This window comes from Macrosteles quadrilineatus, unplaced genomic scaffold (assembly GCF_028750875.1).
Source record: "Macrosteles quadrilineatus isolate MER2022 unplaced genomic scaffold, UCM_ALF_1.0 Scaffold_2__2_contigs__length_208266976, whole genome shotgun sequence".
Lineage (NCBI taxonomy): Eukaryota > Metazoa > Arthropoda > Insecta > Hemiptera > Cicadellidae > Macrosteles > Macrosteles quadrilineatus.
This window is the reverse complement of record NW_026542595.1, coordinates 204,506,753-204,527,391: the sequence shown is the minus strand read 5'-3', so window position 1 is coordinate 204,527,391 and position 20,639 is coordinate 204,506,753. Positions and strand designations below refer to the sequence as shown.

Sequence of the window (20,639 nt, the reverse complement as noted above, 5' to 3'; positions counted from 1 at the left end):
GGTTTAGGTCTTCTGCTGCACTTTCTAGTGGTGCCTTTTCTTTTTCGTTTTAGCGCACTTCCACCTCTTGCTGTGCCCCCTTTGGCTAACGATCCCCTACCTAACCTCCCTCGATTTCTTCGCCTAGTCTGCCGTCTCCTCCTCCTCCTGCCTTCGGTTGTTCCGGCACCAAGCTTCAATTTCGCGTTCATTGCGCTTGCAACAGCCCAGGAAGCGAGCCTCTCACCAATAGGAACACCTTTTGTTTTGAACCTTGCCCACGCCTCGTTTGCTAATACTCTGTCAGCAGTGTGTCGAGATGAAAGATCTTTGCTCTTACTGTAGGCAATATCGTGTTGTTTACAAGCTTGATCCAATAGGTTGATTCCTTGATCCTTCTTTTCCAACCTTTCCTTCAATCTTGTACCAGGTCCACAAAATTGGTATCCTCCAGGCAGGTGAAGTTCTAGCGGAAGAGAGTTTATAGCACGATTAAGCAGACCACATCCTCTAGTGATCCTACGCATACTGAGCAGGTCTTACAAATATGAACACCTTATATACGATTCTTCATTTCACTTTTGTCCCCCAGTGTGTGAAGATGAAATTTAAAAAGCACCGTGACACTTTTGTTGTGGACAATGCTGTGGAAAAACTCATTCAATCCACTTCGGATGGAATTAAATCCAAAGAAGTGAAAAAACATAGTGAACTCCTTCCTCAATCCATTCGAGGCATCATTTGTGGTCCATCTAACTGTGGAAAAACAAATTTGATGTTTAGCCTTTTGACTGAACCAAAGGGATTAAAGTATGCTAATGTATATGTGTTTAGTAAATCATTGCTGCAACCTAAATACAAGATGCTTGAACAAATAATGCAAAACCTGTCATGTATTGGTTATTTTTCATTTACCAACAGTGAAGATGTTCCCAATCCTGATGAAGCTAAAAAGGACTCAATAATGATATTTGATGATGTGGCCTGTGATAAACAAGACAATATGAAAGCATACTTCAGCATGGGAAGACATAGAGATGTAGATACGTTCTACTTGATCCAGACGTACACGCGGCTCCCTAAACATCTCCTTAGAGATAACGCCAATTTAATAATTCTTTTCAAGCAGGATGACTTAAATCTAAGACATGTATACAATGATCATGTTAATAGCGATATGACTTTTGATCAATTTAAGTGTTTGTGTCACACCTGTTGGAACAAACACAAGTATGGATTTGTAACCATAGATAAAGATTCTGAAATCAACAAAGGTCGTTACCGTTTAGGTCTTGATACCTATATAGTCGATATATAAAGGGCTCCTTTCAGCATCAATACACTAAACGTTAATCAGAGTGACAGTGAGAGGATGGAGAAGTATGGTAGTGCTCCGATGGCTCTTAGAGCTCCCAAAAAAAGAAAGCTAAGAGCAAAACGAGTAATCCGACGTATAGTGAAGAAATATCCAATACCAAACTTGAAGGAGCGGAACCAAGACAGTGCTAACAAGCACGAACATATAGTAAAAAATGAACTACTTAGACTAACAAATGCTGTGCGTAAAAAGTTTCAACAATTGAAGCATAATGCTGATTATGTTGAGAGGTTGTTAGAAGTGCAAGCTAAACCCATAGTCAAACCTCTGCAAGAGACAGTAGAGAGACGTTTGAAGGAACAGCAGTACTATTATAAACCTGTTAAAAAAGAAGAACTAGACTTTGTGGTTAAAAAAGATGATCAGAGTACAACTATGGATAGAACTTTTGTACAAGAAGAAGAAAAGGAGGATGACTTCAATAAGTCCTTAGATGTGTCTACTCAAACCATTAAACCCAATCAGCTGGATACGTATTTAAAAAGGCTTTCCAATCCTCAAACAAAAGATAAAATGGACACGACTTATGGTGTTCGACTTGATGGAAGGGGTAATACGACAATTGGTGATTCTAGAATAAAAATTACAAATTCAAAGATACAGGTAAAGAATCACAGCTTTGAAACAACTCCAGGACTCCTTGAATTACTATTCATGCAGGTTCCTGATAAGGATATAGTAGAAAGGCAGGATTTGACAGTGTACAAAAAGATCCTTCAAGACACCAATGCACACCGACAGATGTATTCTGCTGAAAAACCTGTAAATGCAAATAGGGGCAAAAAGTACTTAAGCGTAATATCGGTACTTTTTCCACCAAAGCAAGGCATGACCGTTACAACACCGGAACACGCTAGTGGAAGTGGTATAACTGTTGACAACGTGGACAGGTACACATCTGATGTGAATTTACTGGTGAAGCGACTTAAAACCTTGGTTTTGTCACAAGAAGCCGGTCACAACGCTCATAGCGAAGAAATAGACTATATTATAGAGTTGCTTCAACTAAACGGAATTATCGCTTAAGTGTTCATAGGTAATAAAGGCATTATGAATAAAAGAAAGAAGACAATGTCAAGTCAAGCAGATGCTGCCAAGAGAGGTATTGTTAATGAGTTACACAAACCAGCTAGGAAAAACTTTGTCAGAAGAAAGGTTTTTGTTCGAGGTATTGACGATTTGTGGCAAGTCGACTTGATAGAAATGATACCTTACTCAAAAGCGAATAAAGGGAAAAAGTATATCCTAATGATAATTGATGTTCTTTCAAAGTATGCATGGGCGGTTCCTTTAGACAACAAAAAAGGGAAGACAGTGGCCTCAGCTATGGAAAATGTTTTGAAAAATAGCGGAAGAATACCACAAAACATTCAAAGTGATCTTGGTACAGATTTTTATAATAAAGAATTTAAATCCTTAATGCAACGTTTTGCGATAAATCATTTCAGTACATTCACCCATTTGAAGGCCTCTGTGGTAGAAAGGCTGAATAAAACGATTAAAAATTGGATGTATAAGGAATTTGCTGTACAGGGAGATTATAGGTGGCTAGACATGCTTCCTCGTTTAATTTCCATGTACAATTCAAGGCTACATCGGACAACAGGCATGAGACCACGAGATGTTACATCGTTTCACGAGAGGGCATTGGTGAGGAAATTAAATCAAAACAAGGTACAAGGGATTCCAAAGCTAAGAGTCAATGATAAAGTCAGGGTTTCTAAGTATAAAACTTTGTTTGAAAAAGGTTACACCCCAAACTGGAGTACTGAATTATTTAAAATCATACGAGTGCGAAAATCTGTCCCACCAGTGTACTACCTGCAAGATGAAGAAGGGGACATTATCAAAGGGGCATTTTACGAACCAGAATTACAAAAGACAAATTACCCAGATACGTATTTGGTTGAAAAGGTTATAAAGCGCAAAGGAAACAAGATTTATGTCAAATGGCTTGGGTTTCCCTCACGCTACAACTCGTGGGCTTAAATAGTATATTAACCTGTTTCTCCCATCATTCTGGATTAGATCTTGTTATTGTAAACATATATTGTACAAGCTATGATTAGAAGACACATTATAGATAAGTTTGGACATGCTTTGTATCAAGAACAGAAGCATCACTTATCTGATGACGAAGATGATGCATATGTGATAAGTGAAGATGGATCAAAGAGGTTTAGAGCTGCAGTGGAACCTGACGTATCACGACAAAAGGTGTCTAAAGGCTATTTAAATCGTTTCTATGTGAACAAAGACGATTTGAATGAGGTGGAAGGAAAGTTAAAGACCTTTGTTGTTAGCCTCAAAGAGGCCCAGCAAGCAGTTAAGGATGTAAAACAATCAATAGTCTCCATAGAGGGTTCTATCAAGACCGAGCTAAAAGACATAAAGGAGAATCAGTTATCCTATCACGATAGACTAAACAACTTAGAAGAATCAGATGGGAAATCATCACAATTAATTGCTTCCTTGGATAACAAACTAATAAAGCTAGTTGAATCAGACGAGAAAACGTCTGCATCTTTATTATCTTTGGATGATAAGCTCAAGAAGCTGAAAGACTCGGATGAGAAAACGTCTACACATTTGTTATCTTTGGATAGAAATGTCAAAAAGCTGTTTGAATCAGATGAGAAAACGTCTGCATCTTTAGTATCTTTGGGTGATAAGCTCAATAAGCTACAAGACTCGGATGAGAAAGTTTCTACATCTTTGATGTCTTTGGATAAAAGATTCAAGAAGCTACATGATTCAGACGGGAAACAATCTAAATCGCTAGTATCCTTAGATGGAGAGGTAAAGAAGCTGCAGGAATCAGATGAGAAAACATCAAAATTATTAAGGACCATTGATGAAAGGCTAAACACGTTGGATAAATCAGATGCCGAAACTTTAAAATTTTTTGCAACTATTGATAGAAAGCTCACTGCATTACTTACGACAACAGGATTATCTATCTCTTAAAACTTCTAGCATGTATAAATAAATGGAAACCTGTCTAGACTTGTTGTCAAAGCCTTCTTTATACAACAACGTTATGTAATCGCAAAAAAGAAAGAGATCCAAGAGGTTCAATGGATTTGTCCTTGGCGCTCAGCATCCGCCTCGTAAGGTCAATGATCGTACTAAGACCTGTCCAGACCTGCAAATACACTGCATATAAAACCTAGAACTGGTTTGCTGGTTCAGTCAGTATGAACGCGTCAGTGAAGCGGTCGGCACCAGTTCCACGTAAAGATCTATCGCGAGTGAAACGCAAACGTACTAAAGCTCCCCCTATACCCCCAGTGCATAACGTAATATACTCCGATGTAAATACTATGGACATTGACCAGCTTCTTGCATCTCTAACTGGTGAGACTCTACAAGACGTATCTGATTCTGTACACACAACAGCAGGTGCAAGTGCGATCCAAGCGAATTACTATACCCGCGAGTGTTCAACAGTTTGCAGTGAAAATGGTAATGCAGTGGAAGAGGATGAGGATTACGATTCAAAGGAAGTGGAAGAGTATCGACCGGAACAGCCGTCAATCGTACAACAGAAAATACCAGCCCACTCCAATTCGGCAAAATCTGGCACACGCGCCAGGTCGAGCCAGGTTTTTCGTCAGAAAGGTCATCAAGAAAAACTTCATGCCTCGATTTTGCCATCACTGTCATCACAACTGCCACCACCGCCGCCGCCACCACCACCACCACCTCAACGTTCGCAACAACTATTATCAAATACATCAGCACTTAAGCTATCTACGTCGCCGACCACACTATCGACTTCACCTCCAGTGTCATACGTGTGTTCTTCTTCGACGTCTACTTCAACACCTGTGATGACAACATCTGTGGTGAGTCACTCTCATAGTTCACACAAAGCAGCTGTGCGTTCTAACCAGCAGTCTAACTCATGGGAACCACGTCTTTTACTCAGACAGATTTACAAAGTTGCAAGCCAGGCTCATGCGGTTGTTGGTCTTGATTCTATTAAAGACTTTTCTCCTTCTATTTGTTTAGTGAATAATGAAACCTCAATTGAATTGACATTTGAAGATCTTTTAAGTCTGCAAAGCTCTACAGTTCACCACTCTGTCAACAACTTTTACTCCAATGAAACTCCATTCAATCCATTCTATCTACATACAGTCATATTGGAACCCAGACCAAATGGATTAGTATCATTTTGTAACTATCGTCTGAGAAATAAGCCAGTTAATCACAATTTGAATTCTGTTACGCTTTCGAGAGCTTCTAGTGAATCTGATATTATTCGACAGACTCCCAGAGTGGTTCTACAAAATGATGGATGGATTTCTTTAAAACGCTTGTTCCCATCCCTTGAAAGCTACTTTAATATCCTACTTGAAATAAACCCAACTGTGCAGTTTCTGATCTCTCGTTACACACGATATTTTACCAAACACTATAAGGTAATGGCCTTGCTTTCTTCAAACACTACAAATGACTTGACTTCAATGACTTTGGATAAACAACTCGTTCGACACATTACAAGTGATTTGCCACGTTTACTTTCTGACTTGAATGAAAGGAGGTTGCCTGCAGAGACTCAAGATTTTTGGTATGAACGGACTGCACTCAGGACATCAATGATGCCGTGGATAGACAGTGAGGTACGCCGCTTTTGTGCAGCAAACATTACCGAAGCTGTGATGGAGAACTTAAAATACTTGTCAAAATGGTAAAGAGAAAATTGCTGTATTCAATGTATCTTATGGTAATATATTTGTATTACAAACTGTGATTTTCTTTATTTGTTTACCCTTTCCTTCAGCAAAGCTAGCAACAACACAGTAGAGGATTGACTTTACTTTTCTTAGCATCCATAGCAATAATACTTTTTAAAGTAATTTTTCAGAGGGTGTTTGGAAAACTTTTAAATAATGGGTTTAGCAACAAACAAAGTAGTCAAGTTTAACATAAGTTTATTTGAAAGATAAATGCTATATAGATAACACCAACATAACAGGTAACCATAAACATTTTAGATGTGTTTATTATATACAACTCTAGCGTTACATAAATGTGTTAAGATTAGTAAACATATAATAGTAAAACAAATACAGATAGAAAAAGGTTGTTAGTACATTACAAAATATTCATAAAATGTGCACAATAATATACATGTGTTAAATATCATAATGCTAAGCATTATCTTACTTTGTTATATCATGTTATTAAGTTATATTTTAGCTATATACTACTAGAATTCAGTTCTCAAGTAGATAACAACTCTTATAGAGTATAGACAACAAAAAGGCATGAGTTCATCAAATTATTTTACATTAGCTAGGGTTTACAATAAAACATAATATATAAACAGAAACGCAAAACAAACAAAGTAAACGTGAAATTGTATGGTTAGAAACAAAATTTGGCCAACAGCCTCATTGTTCAAATATGCTGGACTAGCGTATGTCACTCTCTATACGGATCATAAAGTTCTGTACGGTTTAACATTGTCACTGGAGATGCGGGGCTGTCTTCATCACTATCATATAACATGTTGTTATTGTCTCTACAGTCAAAGTAGTTTAGAAATGTAAACAATGGTCGAAATACACAGTAGTCACACCAGTTATTTTCTTGTTTAACCACTGCATCAATTAGCCTGTTAGAGTTAACTTCAAAATGCTGTACAACATGTACAAATGCCAACCCCTTTTCGTGCCAATAACTTTGATAGTCAATATCATTATCGTCTTTTTGTGTAAAAAGGTTAAAAAAGCAGCCTCGACAATACTTCATAGGACGTTCTGTTTGTATTGTTTCATAGTAGTCCACATTTATATGACAATTATTACCATAGTAATTTCGACTCCAAAACTCTGGTTCCTCCAGAGGATGGTTCATAAGCATGACAAACTGATAACTATCAATTTGCATAAAGTCGATATCTCTAAACTCATAACTTTTTATTAAATCTCTGTTGACTGTTGTAGTTTTTATCCAAGTCCGTTTAATAGAGCTTCTCAACTCTGTGTGCATGAGGGAAGGGAGTATCGAAAACATTTCGATATCCTCGATTCTTTCGTATTCTTTTTCATATGGAATAGTACGGGCAACGGCATCCATACTCAATGAATACAACATTCTGACTACTCCTAAAGAGTGCTGATCAACCATCGAGCTAAGACTGACTACAATCATATTCTGACGATCCTCCATCGTCATTTTGACGAGCTCGATAATGCCCATACGCCAAAGTTCTAATTTTGTCCTGCAACACTATGCGTTTGTTATCATTGGCTGACAGAGAGAGTTTATCAACTGTTCTAGAGGTGAGTTGAAATGTCTTGCTTCTTATCTGGTTAAATGTCGCTCTGTACTGTTTATCTTCAAACAGTGCCTTCTTGTAGTGATCAAATGAAATTTTGTTTTCGACATAGCGTTTGCTTATTCCCTTACACTTTTTCTTTGCCGTTGTCTGTTGGCTGGAGTTGAACCTGTAGCAGTACATTTTACAACGCAATCCTACGTACTCAAATAGCTGTCTTCCTTTGCATTCATCCTTAAATGTGCCTATTTGAGGAATCGCTCCTTCCAGCCACAGCTCATGCTCCTTGGGATAGCATGACCTATCCAGTACATCTCCCAATCTTTCCTTCAATTCATTATTTAGGTTTAACTTGGTAATTATGGTATATAATAGAGAATCAGTATCAGAATAGTTAACATACACTTCAAAGTCTGGCGGAGCTAGTTTTTTCTTCATAACCATATAATGAAACCAGTTCATATGAACTTTTGCTTTGTCGAGAACTACTGAACCAACATAGACTGGCTTGTTTAATACTACCTTTTGTCTTCTTAAATGTACCGCGATCACACCATCAGCGATAATGCTTCTGTCAACAAATCTTGCTTGACGTGACAGCTTCTGGAACGCTTCATCAGAAGTTACTATTCTAATATCTACACGATTGCGCACGTTTTCTAACGTCTTTCCAAACACACTATTATTCATAAACTTGTAGAAATTTTTGGAAAACTCATTCGTAGATTCAGCTCTTAATGTGGTGTTTTTGTCGATGAACTTTTCCATCCACGGCGACTGGGAGAATCGCAACGCTCTGTGAACTTTTGTAATTTTCAAGCCTAATTTGACTGCCTGCTGGAACACTGTATAGTGAGCGATATAGTGTTTTTTATCTTCAAGCGTAGCAAGTAGTTTTCCCTGATTATCCACATCTTTTTGTTCTGGTAAGATGGGGAAGTCGTTCATTAGATCGTGCAAGTGCTCTGGCACTGTGACATCACATTCTAGTAAAAGTCCATACGGCGAATCTTCAGGTAAGTTTGACCAATTAAGATCATCAACATCATTTACAAACTCAAAATTTCCAGTTGGAAGGTGTTTTTTCATTTGGCTTCCATACAAGTTTATGCAGTCCAAATACAACATGTATTTGGTTTCTTTGTTTGGATCATAGTCTTCGCTGTTCTCTAAAAGTGGGTTGTTGGCTTTTTCATAGCGGTGGCAGCATTGTACCAAACCGCCTCTAATCGCACTTTCAAACATTAAGAAATGGTCATAGTTCGTCAACAATTCCAAAGTTACACCAGTCATACGTAGCATACTCTGCCATGCTAGACCTGGCGCTGTAAATGAATGACAACAGTCAATGTTATAGGTGGCTACACAGTTTTTGCGAAAGCATTGAATTATGTCCATTAAAAGACAAACATCCAATAACAGATAAAAATCATGGTATTGTCCAAAATTTTTCATTTTCATTGTATTCCAAGTGTGTTGGGCATGTTGATATTCTGCATCCGTAACTTCCGAGTCATTGAGGGCATTGTAAAAGCTTTCACGTGGTGGCAGTGCTTCCTCACTGAATACAGCAAAGTCTTTTACATAATCATAGGGATAAATCCCTTTTCTTTGAATCAACTCCACATGCTGTTCTGGCACAAGCTTGGATGACTCTACGAGTTCCGTCGGTGTGAGATACGAAGCGAGATTCGCAAGGCTGTCCGCCATTAGGCGAAATGAATCCAAAAACCTAAGCCACATCCTCCCAATCTTTATCGATATACTGATGAATCTTTCTGAATTACTAGGGATCACTTTTATTTCGCTGTTGGGTAATACTGCCAAGTTCTTAATAATGAATGCTTCGTCGTATGAAGAAAGGTTGTGAAAGTATATTGGTATGAAGTTTGGAAGTTGACAGCGGGTGTTACACAACGAGCACAAGGTATAACGGAACTGACCTGTTATATGGTCGTGGTCCCGGCATTTCCTTGACTGAACCAATGTCTCATCAAATGCTATTTCACACAGCTCGCAGTTTGTCGCTTCATCATGCTGTTTCTGTTGTTCATCATTTAATGCAATCATGCTCACATTTTTAGTGTACAGCTTTTCCACTTTTACAGCTAGCTCCTGCATTTGTAAAAGGAATTCTTTTGCAGCCGATTCCGATCTGTGTATGTAGGGTGAGGTGTTTATCTCAGCTTCCTCTAACAGCTCTTTGGGAAGGTTACTTGCTACGATATAAGCAAACGAGTTCGCCTCGTGCCGTTGATAGGCATTGTCTGTCGAGGGAACTGGATATAGTGTTGATTCGAAGTCAGCTGTGACTACAATTGGTACTTCAATTTGCATCTCGTAGCTAACAAATCTAAGTTTGCTTTTATGCTGCTCCGGCAAAATCACTTCACTTGGTTTTGATTTTCCACAGAGCATTAAATGTTCACTCAACCAGTGCTGAGGTGTCGGAACACAGCGCCTGTTTTCTTTAAAGGTGCTACACCTTTTACAGATTGTAATTTTGTTGCTGCCTTTTGTAATTTGTGGCTGCATAAGCTTTGTGAAATTCAATATTAACGTAAAATGAGCCTCTCCTTCAACATTTCTAACGAGAAGGAGATCAAAATGGTCTTGCTGCTCATCAACTATCCTGAGTGGTGTAATATGGGCATTTTCGTCCAGTTCGAAGATGTTTACGCTAGTGTTGATGTTTTGTTTTTCAAATTTTTTCATTTGTGAAATGGGCGTTGGAAATGAAATACCATCAAAGTTGTAATGTGTTTCACACTCCCTAAAGCTATGCTCAGTAAGCACTGAGTCATAACGTATATTAGGTAGACTTTTGGCTAATATACAATACATGAAACAACAATCATTGCTGTTTTTTACATTTAAAATGCATTTCCTTTTAGCAATTTTTGGAGGCAGTGGCAGATAGCCACTTCCAGCAGGCAATGCATATGAAAATTTGCTTAGTCTAAGTGTGAGGCTCTTTACCTCATGCAAAGTCCATCCACTGCCTTTCGCCTGCGCTTCAGACTCCTCACGAAGCAGTTTGCTGGCGTCCTTCTTCAGCAGCTCTTGTAGCTCATCACAGGCGCTGTGTATAAGCCTCGACGTGGTCTTGAAGTTTATAAGTTCACAATGTCCTTCAGGATGGCAGTAGACGGCCTCCAGTACGACGTTGTACTTGAGGGATTTGGTGACACGTAGCTCATCTTGTAGTATATCGAGCACCACTTCGTTAGCAGCTTCAATAAATGGCGGTAGGTCCTTGTAGAGGTTTTCATTATTTTCTATGACATAGTCTTTGGCCGATTGAAGACCTTTTTTTAAATACCACGTCAGCCTCGTTGTTGAACTTGTATGTGATGATGGACTTGACAATACACTAGTCACAGGACGCTTAGTCACCTTTGGAGGTGGTAGTTTTCTTTTCAAGCCACTGCCACTGGGTACTGCTTTAATTTGCTGTGGAGGTGTCTGAATTGCTGCCTCGTGTGTCTCTCGTCTGTTGTCATTGTTGCTCGCTACTGCTGATGTGAAGTAGTCGTTCAACGCCAAACACATTTGCTGGTGACGGCTCCTTGCGGATGCACTAAGGAAGTAGGCTTCTCGACAGATGGCACATTGTAGATACATCTAAAACATTAATTTCAAACGTTAAGTACATTGCTCATGGTCTGCTATAGTTCTATTATATTTGGTTTGAGATTGTTTACGTTAAGTTAAAAAAAAAACATTAATTTTTAGCACTTACCTATTTTAATATTTTAATTTAAGTTTTATTGCCTGTGTTATCATGTTCAGCATGTGATTTTACAATTCAGATTCTTTAAGCTCATATTACACGCATTTTGTCTTTAGTTGTGTGGATTTCTTGCAACAATGAATGTTGCTTATATAGCTGCATGGTTTAGTGTAGTTTTTGCTAGGACAATATGAGGTATTAAGGGGCTCTTTACATTCGACTATATTAAGTTGTAAGCTCTCAAATAATAGTTTACTAAACGTAGTACCAAGAAGATATAAAACTGACAGGGCTTTCTACTTACATTGTTGTAGAAGTTTTCACAGCTAGACTGCTCATTGAAGGTTTAACATCTAAGTGGAACTTTGCAAGACGGCACGTGGGGAATGACTGCTCACTTCTAGCGCTGTGAATGTAAAAATAAAGTGTCAGTTGTCATATATAGTAGTTTCGTCAATACCAAAAATAAAGCATACTCCTTCCTAAGTAGATTTTTCATCATTATATAACAACTGAAGCTAGTTAGTTCTATCCACTGCATAGATCGTCAAATCAAAATCAAAATATCTTTATTCACCATCTATACTTGATTAGTGTCAATATGTTATATTTAAAACGTTTGTGATATAAGCTTAAAATATAATCACACAAAATTTATATTAACAATATCGAAATACCGAACAAAACTTAAGTTACAAAGTTTAGTTTTAAGCATTCATGTTTTTCTTTACGATTTTTTTTCTTGCCAATTTAATAATTTTAAACTTTGTTAATGCGAATAAAGTGATTTTTTCATAGCCAATAATGCATTCACTAGTTATCTAGCCTAACAATAATGCGGAAATCATAGAATTACACATGGTAGAGAGATGGTTGTGTCTGCACTAGCAAACAGAGACAGCACTCAAGAGTTAGACACAAAGAACGAGCTTTAAAGTTGCTTAATCTATGCATATACTAAGCTACAGCTCTAAAGACAAAATCTACACTCATTTCTAAGCATGATTTATTTATTTATTTTTCTTATTTTGCTAGCTTAACTTATGACAAAAAAAAAAATGCGTATATGCAAGTTTTTCTAAAATAATCCTACATACTTGCTAAGTTCATAATACCTAATGATTTTTCTTTCTGATAGATATTAATTCGTTTTTTTTTTAGTACGTTTTCTTTCAAAACATTGTAGTATAGAAGTGTTCTTAATTTTTTCTATAGGGTATATAGGTTAAAAATCATTTATTAAGTAATAAAGACTAAATAGTGAACATATATATTTTAATAGATATATAGTTAAAAGAAATATTTATTGACTTTTATTTATGTACCTACATCCCTAGTCACTAGGGTACTTTATATTTAATAGCTAGTTATTTGAACAAGGAAGAACCCTTAACCCTTGGCTAGCGTCATGATTTGTCCAGTAAGAACAATATTAAATGCAAACACACACTAGCGGATTATTTATTTCTTTTTACACAAACTAGTTCTTGGTGACATTTGAAATAGAATGTTTGTATTGATTTGAGAGAAGAATATTTCAAATTGTATATAGTATTGATTAAGTGTATATTCAACATATAGCCAGAGATTGTATAATTAATCTATATTAATCGTATTATTAGAAGTTTATTTAGTCATATTTATTTATTGAATATATAATTGGTTTTTAAAGATCAACGTATTTCTAATCAAACAGATTTTTAGACATCTTTTAATATTCTAGCTACATACTTCACTTCAGATTTCTAATTTAACGAGCATTACCACGTTTTACAACACTCAGATTTGACATTAAATAATTGTAAATAATTTTGTAAGTTTTGAGTCTAGCTATTTAACGTTGCTCTTATGGTAAGGAGAGCAAGGAGTTATAGGAAAAGCTTAAATCTTATGGTCTTTTTAAAATCCTAGCAACTATATTGCAAACTACGCTATGTTTGTACTTACAACTATGGAGAAGATGTTCTGGCATCACACAAGCGTAGACGACTTCGACTGATGCACGTACTGCCCCGGACGCACAAACTGACCGAGGTGCACGAGTTACTCACAATGCAAGCTGGAGTCGAATACAACTTTGCAGTGCCAATGGGCTGCTTTTATACAGTTTGTGTGAGGTCAGTGATTGTGGGGAGCCAGGATTGCTTATAAGCGGCATAAGCGTACATGGCTGCACAGTTCTCTGCACGCAACCGAACAGGTATGTCTCGTGTGCTTATGCATTAACTGTGAGAATAATCTTACTTGTATGATCTTTTAGTTTGTATATGCTTATTTAGCTTACACTTTTCTACTACTACTATAGCTCCATAATTGTATTTTCCAAGAGTGCTAGTTATATATTCTTATTTGTTGCTGTGCTGATATTTGTTTTGCGTTAATGCATAATGATGCATTACTCTCATACCCTCCACTTACTCAAGGTTTCCCCCCTTTGTCTGTCCCAATATGTGTTTTTCTCTACACTGCTGCATTTGCTATACTGTCTTGGTACTGCCTACATGTTATACTGACTAATATTTCTACTACTTGTTATATGAAACGGTATTCCTGACACATGATACAAGATAACATTGATTACAATATATCCATATGTTGTAGTGTAACAGTTTTGCTACACATTTAGCTATTTAGAGCTATTTGTAATATGTATATAGTTGCGCTACGATGGACTGCTATGTGTATGGTATTACACTCTACTAATCGATATATGCAGCGATATACTTGTTACAATCTGCAAACCTTACTTGTTGTATTTGTATATTCTAAGTGCAACGGTTTTTCTATACATTTAGCTGTTATTACTAAGCTGTTAAACGTTTTATATGTATCTAGTTGCCCTCCGTTGCGCTAATATTTCTATGATATTACACCTTGCGTTATATGCTGTGACATACTTGTTTCACGCAGCAATCTTCAATTGTACTATTTATGCTGTAGTGCTCCAGTTGTTTATGCATTGTCTATTAATGCTAAGCTAGTTAACTCGATAAATTTTCATTATATCAGTACTCGGCCTATAATATGGCATACTATTAGCACGACTTTAAAATAGGATATTTTTTTTTTATAGATCATAATCATGGCCCTAGCAGCAAAACTCAACACCCTGGAGAAAGGACCATACCTCCCTAAGATCGACGTTTCGGCGCTTACTAACAAAGAGGGCTACTCCATTGTGGCAGGGAGGGCAGTAAACACCAAATACGGAGCGTCCATCGTCCTAGACATCCATGTGCCAGAAAAGAGTGCCGACTTCTGTATATTCTTACCAAAGCGGTTCAGCGAGGCGTTGAGTTCAGATGAACTGAAGGAAATCGCTGAGAGCAAGGCATATCGGGTTCAATACTTGGGGATGAGCGGGAACTCTCCAAATATAAAAATTTGGAAACAATAAATGTTTGATATTTGCTCACTGAATACGTATTTAGTTTATTCAGTCCTTTTTTAGTCTTAAGTACTGTATGTAGATGTAGACATGTGTATTTTACGCAAGCGTTACTTAACTTAGTGTCAGCTCTCTAGGTCAGACAGGTTGCGCTGAGTTGCATTCATGACCTAGTGCGCCGAATTGAAAGTGAATTCACTTTCTACTGCAATCACTTGTACAGCCAGCCATGACATTCACCTCGCACTTATACTCGCAACAGCGGGCTGGTAATTACAGCTCTGCTGTAACCTCTACTTGTCTGCTAACCAATACTTACATACTTCTTATATATACAGTGCTTAGTGCCTACAGTCTACACAAACTAACATACAGTTTTAACCTGCACAAGTCGTCGTCGCTCGCTCGAGGACAAATCGTCCCCCTGCCCACACTCGTATACTCATTCCCAACATCGCTGTCACTTTTATTCGCCGGAGAAAAAATCAGGCAACCCTATCTACTCGTCCTGGCCGAAATTTGTTCGCTACGCTAACTCGCCTCCAGGTTGAAGTTCGTTCGCTACGCTCACTCACCTTTTGGTTGCAAATTAGCAATTGTCATAAATTAAAAAAAATAATACTGCTACACCCCTAGGTAAACCTATTAACTTTTTAATGCTATTGAACATCACATAATCAAATTGTTTAGTTGAACCAGCTGTTAAGATTCTTTAATTCCATTTAAATATGAGTACTCATAAGATTAACATGGGAAACTCCAGAGCCACTGGGGCGGAGCCCTTTTGACGGATCTGCACCAAACATCACACAAACCATCCTTGAATAATCTTACTAATATTATAAATGTGAAAGTTTGTGTGTTTGTTTGTTTGTTTGTTTGTGTGTTTGAAGTTCGATCACGCATATACCACAGAACGGATTGGGCTGAAATTTGGCATGATGATAGCTTACATTCCCGATTAACATATAGGCCTATTCTTATCTCAAAAATCCTTTCGGGCTCCGTCCCAGTGGCTCTGTAACCCCATGTTAACCTTATGAGTATTCATATTTAAAGGGATTAAAGAATTTAGTCAGCTGTTTCAACTAAAAAAGTTGGTTCTATGATATGGAAAAGCATTAAAAAGTTATAAGATTTACTAGCAGGGTGCAGCACTATATTTTTTTCCTACAGTCACCCGACAAAGTTGGCTTCCTTGTACTGTTTATAGTACAGAAAGCTGCTAATTGCTGCATATTTATACTTTGCCGTACGGTTTATACTTTGCCGCACATCAGGATTCCAACGAAACAACACAAAACAGCGTGGTTCTATTATGCACGTAATCCGTGTACGCTTGGAAATAGGTTGGCAACACTTAAAGATAATAATACTATGAGCAGCTGATTGACTATTATAACTACGATTTAACCTGTCATTTTGTGTTTATAGTTTTGGTATTTCTGAACTTTTTGGACTTCTCTTTTAAACGTTTTTAAAACATTCCTACGATCTTAATAAACAAGAAAATACCTTTAAAGCATTTTTTAGGCGCGGAAACCACTTCAAATTACAAAAACATACGGAACTATATTCTCAAAACGCGGAGCACATTTCTTGCCGAGGAAAAATAGCGGAGTGATACGGACCGCGGGTACTACTTTCTCTGGGGCACCATTTGTGTTGCCAGCTGAACCTAAAAACGTGTTGTATGTTGTACAGTGTTTGAAAGACTAATTATTTATATGCTTTATAGGGACTGTAGGAAAAATATAATGTGTAACACGAGTGAAAAAGGCCTTTGCTGCACTCGAGATCATTCCGCACCAATGATATACAACACTCCTGGATTGAGCCCGCTGTGTTCGCCTGGCGGTCCGGCGCTCCCCCACCACTGCATGGCAAAAGACACTGCTGCCCTGCACTCACCATTATAAAACGCCTCTCTTTAGCTGCGTCCTGGTCGGTTAATATTGGGTTTGAATAATGCTATTGTATTTCTAACCTTTTTTCCTTAGTCAACTCTCCATATTTCGGCTTTATTTACAAAATAATAATTACTTTAAACTCTCTAAAAGTGAATTCATAAATATCACTTTTTCAAATATTTTAGAGTTATTTGTTACAACAGATACAAAAAAACGCACAAACTTGGTTTAAGCTTAATACAGATTGGTTATTTTATTGTATTAAAATAAAAATAAATAAAAAAGACTCAGTCAATACAATACAGTTTTCAAACCTTAATTTATTTCGATAATATTTGGAACAAACCCAACGTTTTAAATATTTTTGAACAATATGAGTTTGGTAAGTTTTTGTCTTAGGCCTATACTTGAATTATTTACAATGAACTTTTATTTGGCAACATGGTGGTAATACACTTTGCAAAAATAGTTACATATCACCTTAACTAATAGACATGCATGTGATACAAAAGAATCAATTGCTTCGTGGCCCTTAAAAACAGATCCCATAAAATAATTGCTAGTAAGTACTCTTATCTCATTGATGTTGCAATTGTCTCGCACATGGAATTGCTCTACCAATGACTGATAAATAAACTTAACAATCATCATGAGCCCTAATTAACTTGCCTTTAGTTACATAATCCGTAATCTGAGTGTAAGATTGTCATCATACACATTTTCACTTACTGCGATAAAGTTACAGCAGAGATTTTGTTGATAAAGAAATACCCAAATACACACCTGTACAGATGATTGACAACAGTTAAGATGATTGACAACAGGATTCAGCACAAACTCTGAAAGTTTAAAAGCCTGTATGATGAAGGGTTTTCATGAAATATAATCCCGCAAAAGGAACAGAGGATAAGAGCTTTATTGATACCCAATATGCCTAAAATAAATATTTACGAGTCAATTTGCTGCACACAAAAATTCAACAATTTACCTTTATTTTCAATATTATTCAGCGACATTTGCAGAGGAAACCCCGACAAATTATTTTCTAAGAGTGCAATTAGATTTTCTGGAGCTTTTAATATTTTCTTCAACGTGTAAAACGTATGTAGGCCTACATCGTTGCAGGTTTTATAAACAAAGATGCGAGTGCACAGACGCAGCGCAGGGCGTCAGACGGCAATCGCGCCATTGCCATGCAGTAGTGGGGGAAGCCGGACCGAAAACTGAGCCCGCCACTGCACAGTTGGACGCAATCCAGGAGTGTTGTATATCGTTGTTCCGCACTCGCCTGCGGCTCATGCGTAAACATTGCTCTCGTGTGCAGCAAAGTGCCACTTTCACCACTAGTTACACAATTAACTATTTCGCATTTATGAAAACAGCTAATTCAGCAACAAAAAACTGTGATTCACAATGAGAACTGTCCAAGTAGGATTGTTTACAGTTATGTTTATGTTTTTCATTTAATGAATAATTTGTGATATTTTGTGAATTGTTGATAATTTATTTTTCTCTATTGTTTAGGTGAAGTAGTAGAACATTATGGCTATGGTAGATGTGTAATGCTTATAGAATACTGTAAATTTAAAAACACAAATTTTATCAAACTGTGTCCTACCTTATTGCAAACGCAAAGCTTGAGTAGAACTGCAATAAGCATTTTATACTTATATCCCAACCCCGTACGAAGGACGGGTACTCTGCTAGTGCTTAATAATGCCTGAAAGTTTTATTACAATCTGGCGAGCGGTTTCGGAGTCCATAAAGGACGAACAAACAAACGTACAAACAAACATACGGTACATTGGATTTTATATATATATAGATGTATCCTTACACGTATACGTCTCTATGGAGACTGGTGTAAATCATAAACGAGTCAGCTGCCTTATTTCACGCCGAATTTCACACTTATTTGGAGCGAGCCCCTTCCACATTTCACACTCTCTATATGAACTCCGCAGATCATTCCAATACATTCAGATACGAAAGTTGTCTATTGCAAGAAACAGTGTGTCCTCAAGTAGAAAATCTTGAAGTAACTTTTTAATTCAGGTTTTATAATATTAGGCCACAATTTGCTCGCTAGTGTACGGTTATGGCTTTTTATGGAGTATTTTGAGTTTTTTTCAGACGATTCTCGCGTAAAAATGTTTATTAAAAGGTTAAAATTACAATTTACAGGTGTGCTCTGTTAATTAATATTACGTTCTACAGTAGTGAAATACAGGCAATTTCCATCCAACTATCTGAAGAACAAACAGTCAAACCTACAGTAACGAATTACAAGACTGACATTAAAACATTGTCACTTGCAAGTACTACAAAGTACCTAAACATAGTAATTCGTAAATGCTACAATTTGAAAATAGATGAGGCGGTTTCCGGCCGAACCTATTATGAGTTTAATGAGCAAAACGAGTTAAAAAGCAAATAATAACACGTCATAACAGTGCTGGCAGTTAAGTCAGTAATTATTTCAAGTACGTTGTCTTCGGTGAGGCAGGAGGTTCTCAGAGGTTTACGCTACCTACAACCAAAGAAAATAGAACTCTATTTTCTTTGCTACAACACACAAAACAAAAGGTAACAAACAATTATTCCTATAACTTTTACTATACGGTTGTGTCTATATTTTTGTTTTATAATGTCTTTTTTTATTCTGTGCCAATAGTAATAATAGTCGACTACTATTTTTAGTGGTTGAATTTGTCGATAGTTTTTATTATAAACTAAGCGAATATTATTTAGTTGACAATACACACAATTACTAAGGGAAAATACCTATAATAATAAGTTGGGCATGGTTATACCTTATTAACAAGTAAGGAATTCCTTAGTCAATGGGAATACTAATATTAAATTAAGGTCGTGTTTAAAATCATGTAGTTCCTGAACTGCTTAATGTGTTTGAGTCTGCTTCCGTACCGAGACCAATTAATAGTAGTCCTACTCTATAAATGTTTAAATGTTTTTCGTGCGTGTTTAGTTTGTATTTTATTGTTTGTAACCTACTACTTATGTTATATTGCATACTTCTCATGTTATACTGCATTTCTATCACCGTATATACCAAAATTAGGTTATTTTAAGCACTTTTTACCTTTTGGAACTTTGACCCATCAACGCGCTTACTACACAGTATTAAGCAGTATTAAGCACTGTATGTTGTGTAACTCAATAAGTGGGATTTGAGAAGGTTTCCAGATGCTTCGCCCGGGTCGGCTAGTTTGTTTTTAAAGCACATACTTGTGCCATAGACTATCCAACACAAGTAGACTTCTCATCCCATTGTCAATTTTGAAGCTCGTGATCGTTTATATTGATGACACTGATCGTTAGTGTCGATGAAATTTTGTTTCTATTATTTTAGAGTTAATTTAATGATTCGTGCCTTACTGTTTGGTTATATAACTAGGGGACGAGTTATTGTTTATGATTAGATTTCTTAATTTGGTTAAACGAGGTTTTATGTGACTGAAATACTAGGTATTTCAGTTTTGTTTCTTGTAAACAAATTCTAAACAAAACATGACCAATAAGAATTCTACCAAGGGGGAGGTTATCTACGCTTCTACGAAGCGAAAGAAACAACTCCATACACCTCATGGAGACTGAACCACACTTAGTATGACCTGTATACATTAGGGGTAAACTGAACCCTATGTAAATACATACAGTAAACATTACGTATTTCATTAAACCACTCAACTCAACTGTCAGTGAGCAGTTCATAATCAATTAGGCCACATAATGTATTAACAAATTATATTTCTGTCTTCTCGTCACCCAAAGACTTTACCAAATTAGCAGAAATTTAGCACTACAGTTACTATCAACCGTGTCACACACTTACATTTAGGACTCCATGTGGGGCTCTGTCAAGTCAACTGTTATCGCTGTTAATACAATGATAAAAACCGCAATTGTCAATGATAGATCTAGAATGTTATACTGTA

General features: G+C 36.9%; 2 protein-coding genes across 2 annotated transcripts; one reads left to right on the top strand and one right to left on the bottom strand.

Annotated features, from left to right (window-relative positions):
* Positions 1-7,502: 7,502 nt before the first annotated feature.
* LOC128985306 (uncharacterized) lies at positions 7,503-9,986 on the bottom strand. The gene has a single exon (XM_054404697.1). The coding sequence runs from the start codon at positions 9,984-9,986 to the stop codon at positions 7,503-7,505; it is 2,484 nt and encodes an 827-aa protein (XP_054260672.1).
* Positions 9,987-13,575: 3,589 nt separating this feature from the next.
* On the top strand, positions 13,576-14,779 carry LOC128985305 (uncharacterized). Its single transcript, XM_054404696.1, has 2 exons — positions 13,576-13,582; positions 14,456-14,779. Exon 2 carries the CDS (start codon positions 14,465-14,467, stop codon positions 14,777-14,779), a length of 315 nt encoding a protein of 104 aa, XP_054260671.1. The 5' UTR covers positions 13,576-13,582; positions 14,456-14,464.
* The last annotated feature ends 5,860 nt before the right edge of the window (positions 14,780-20,639 follow it).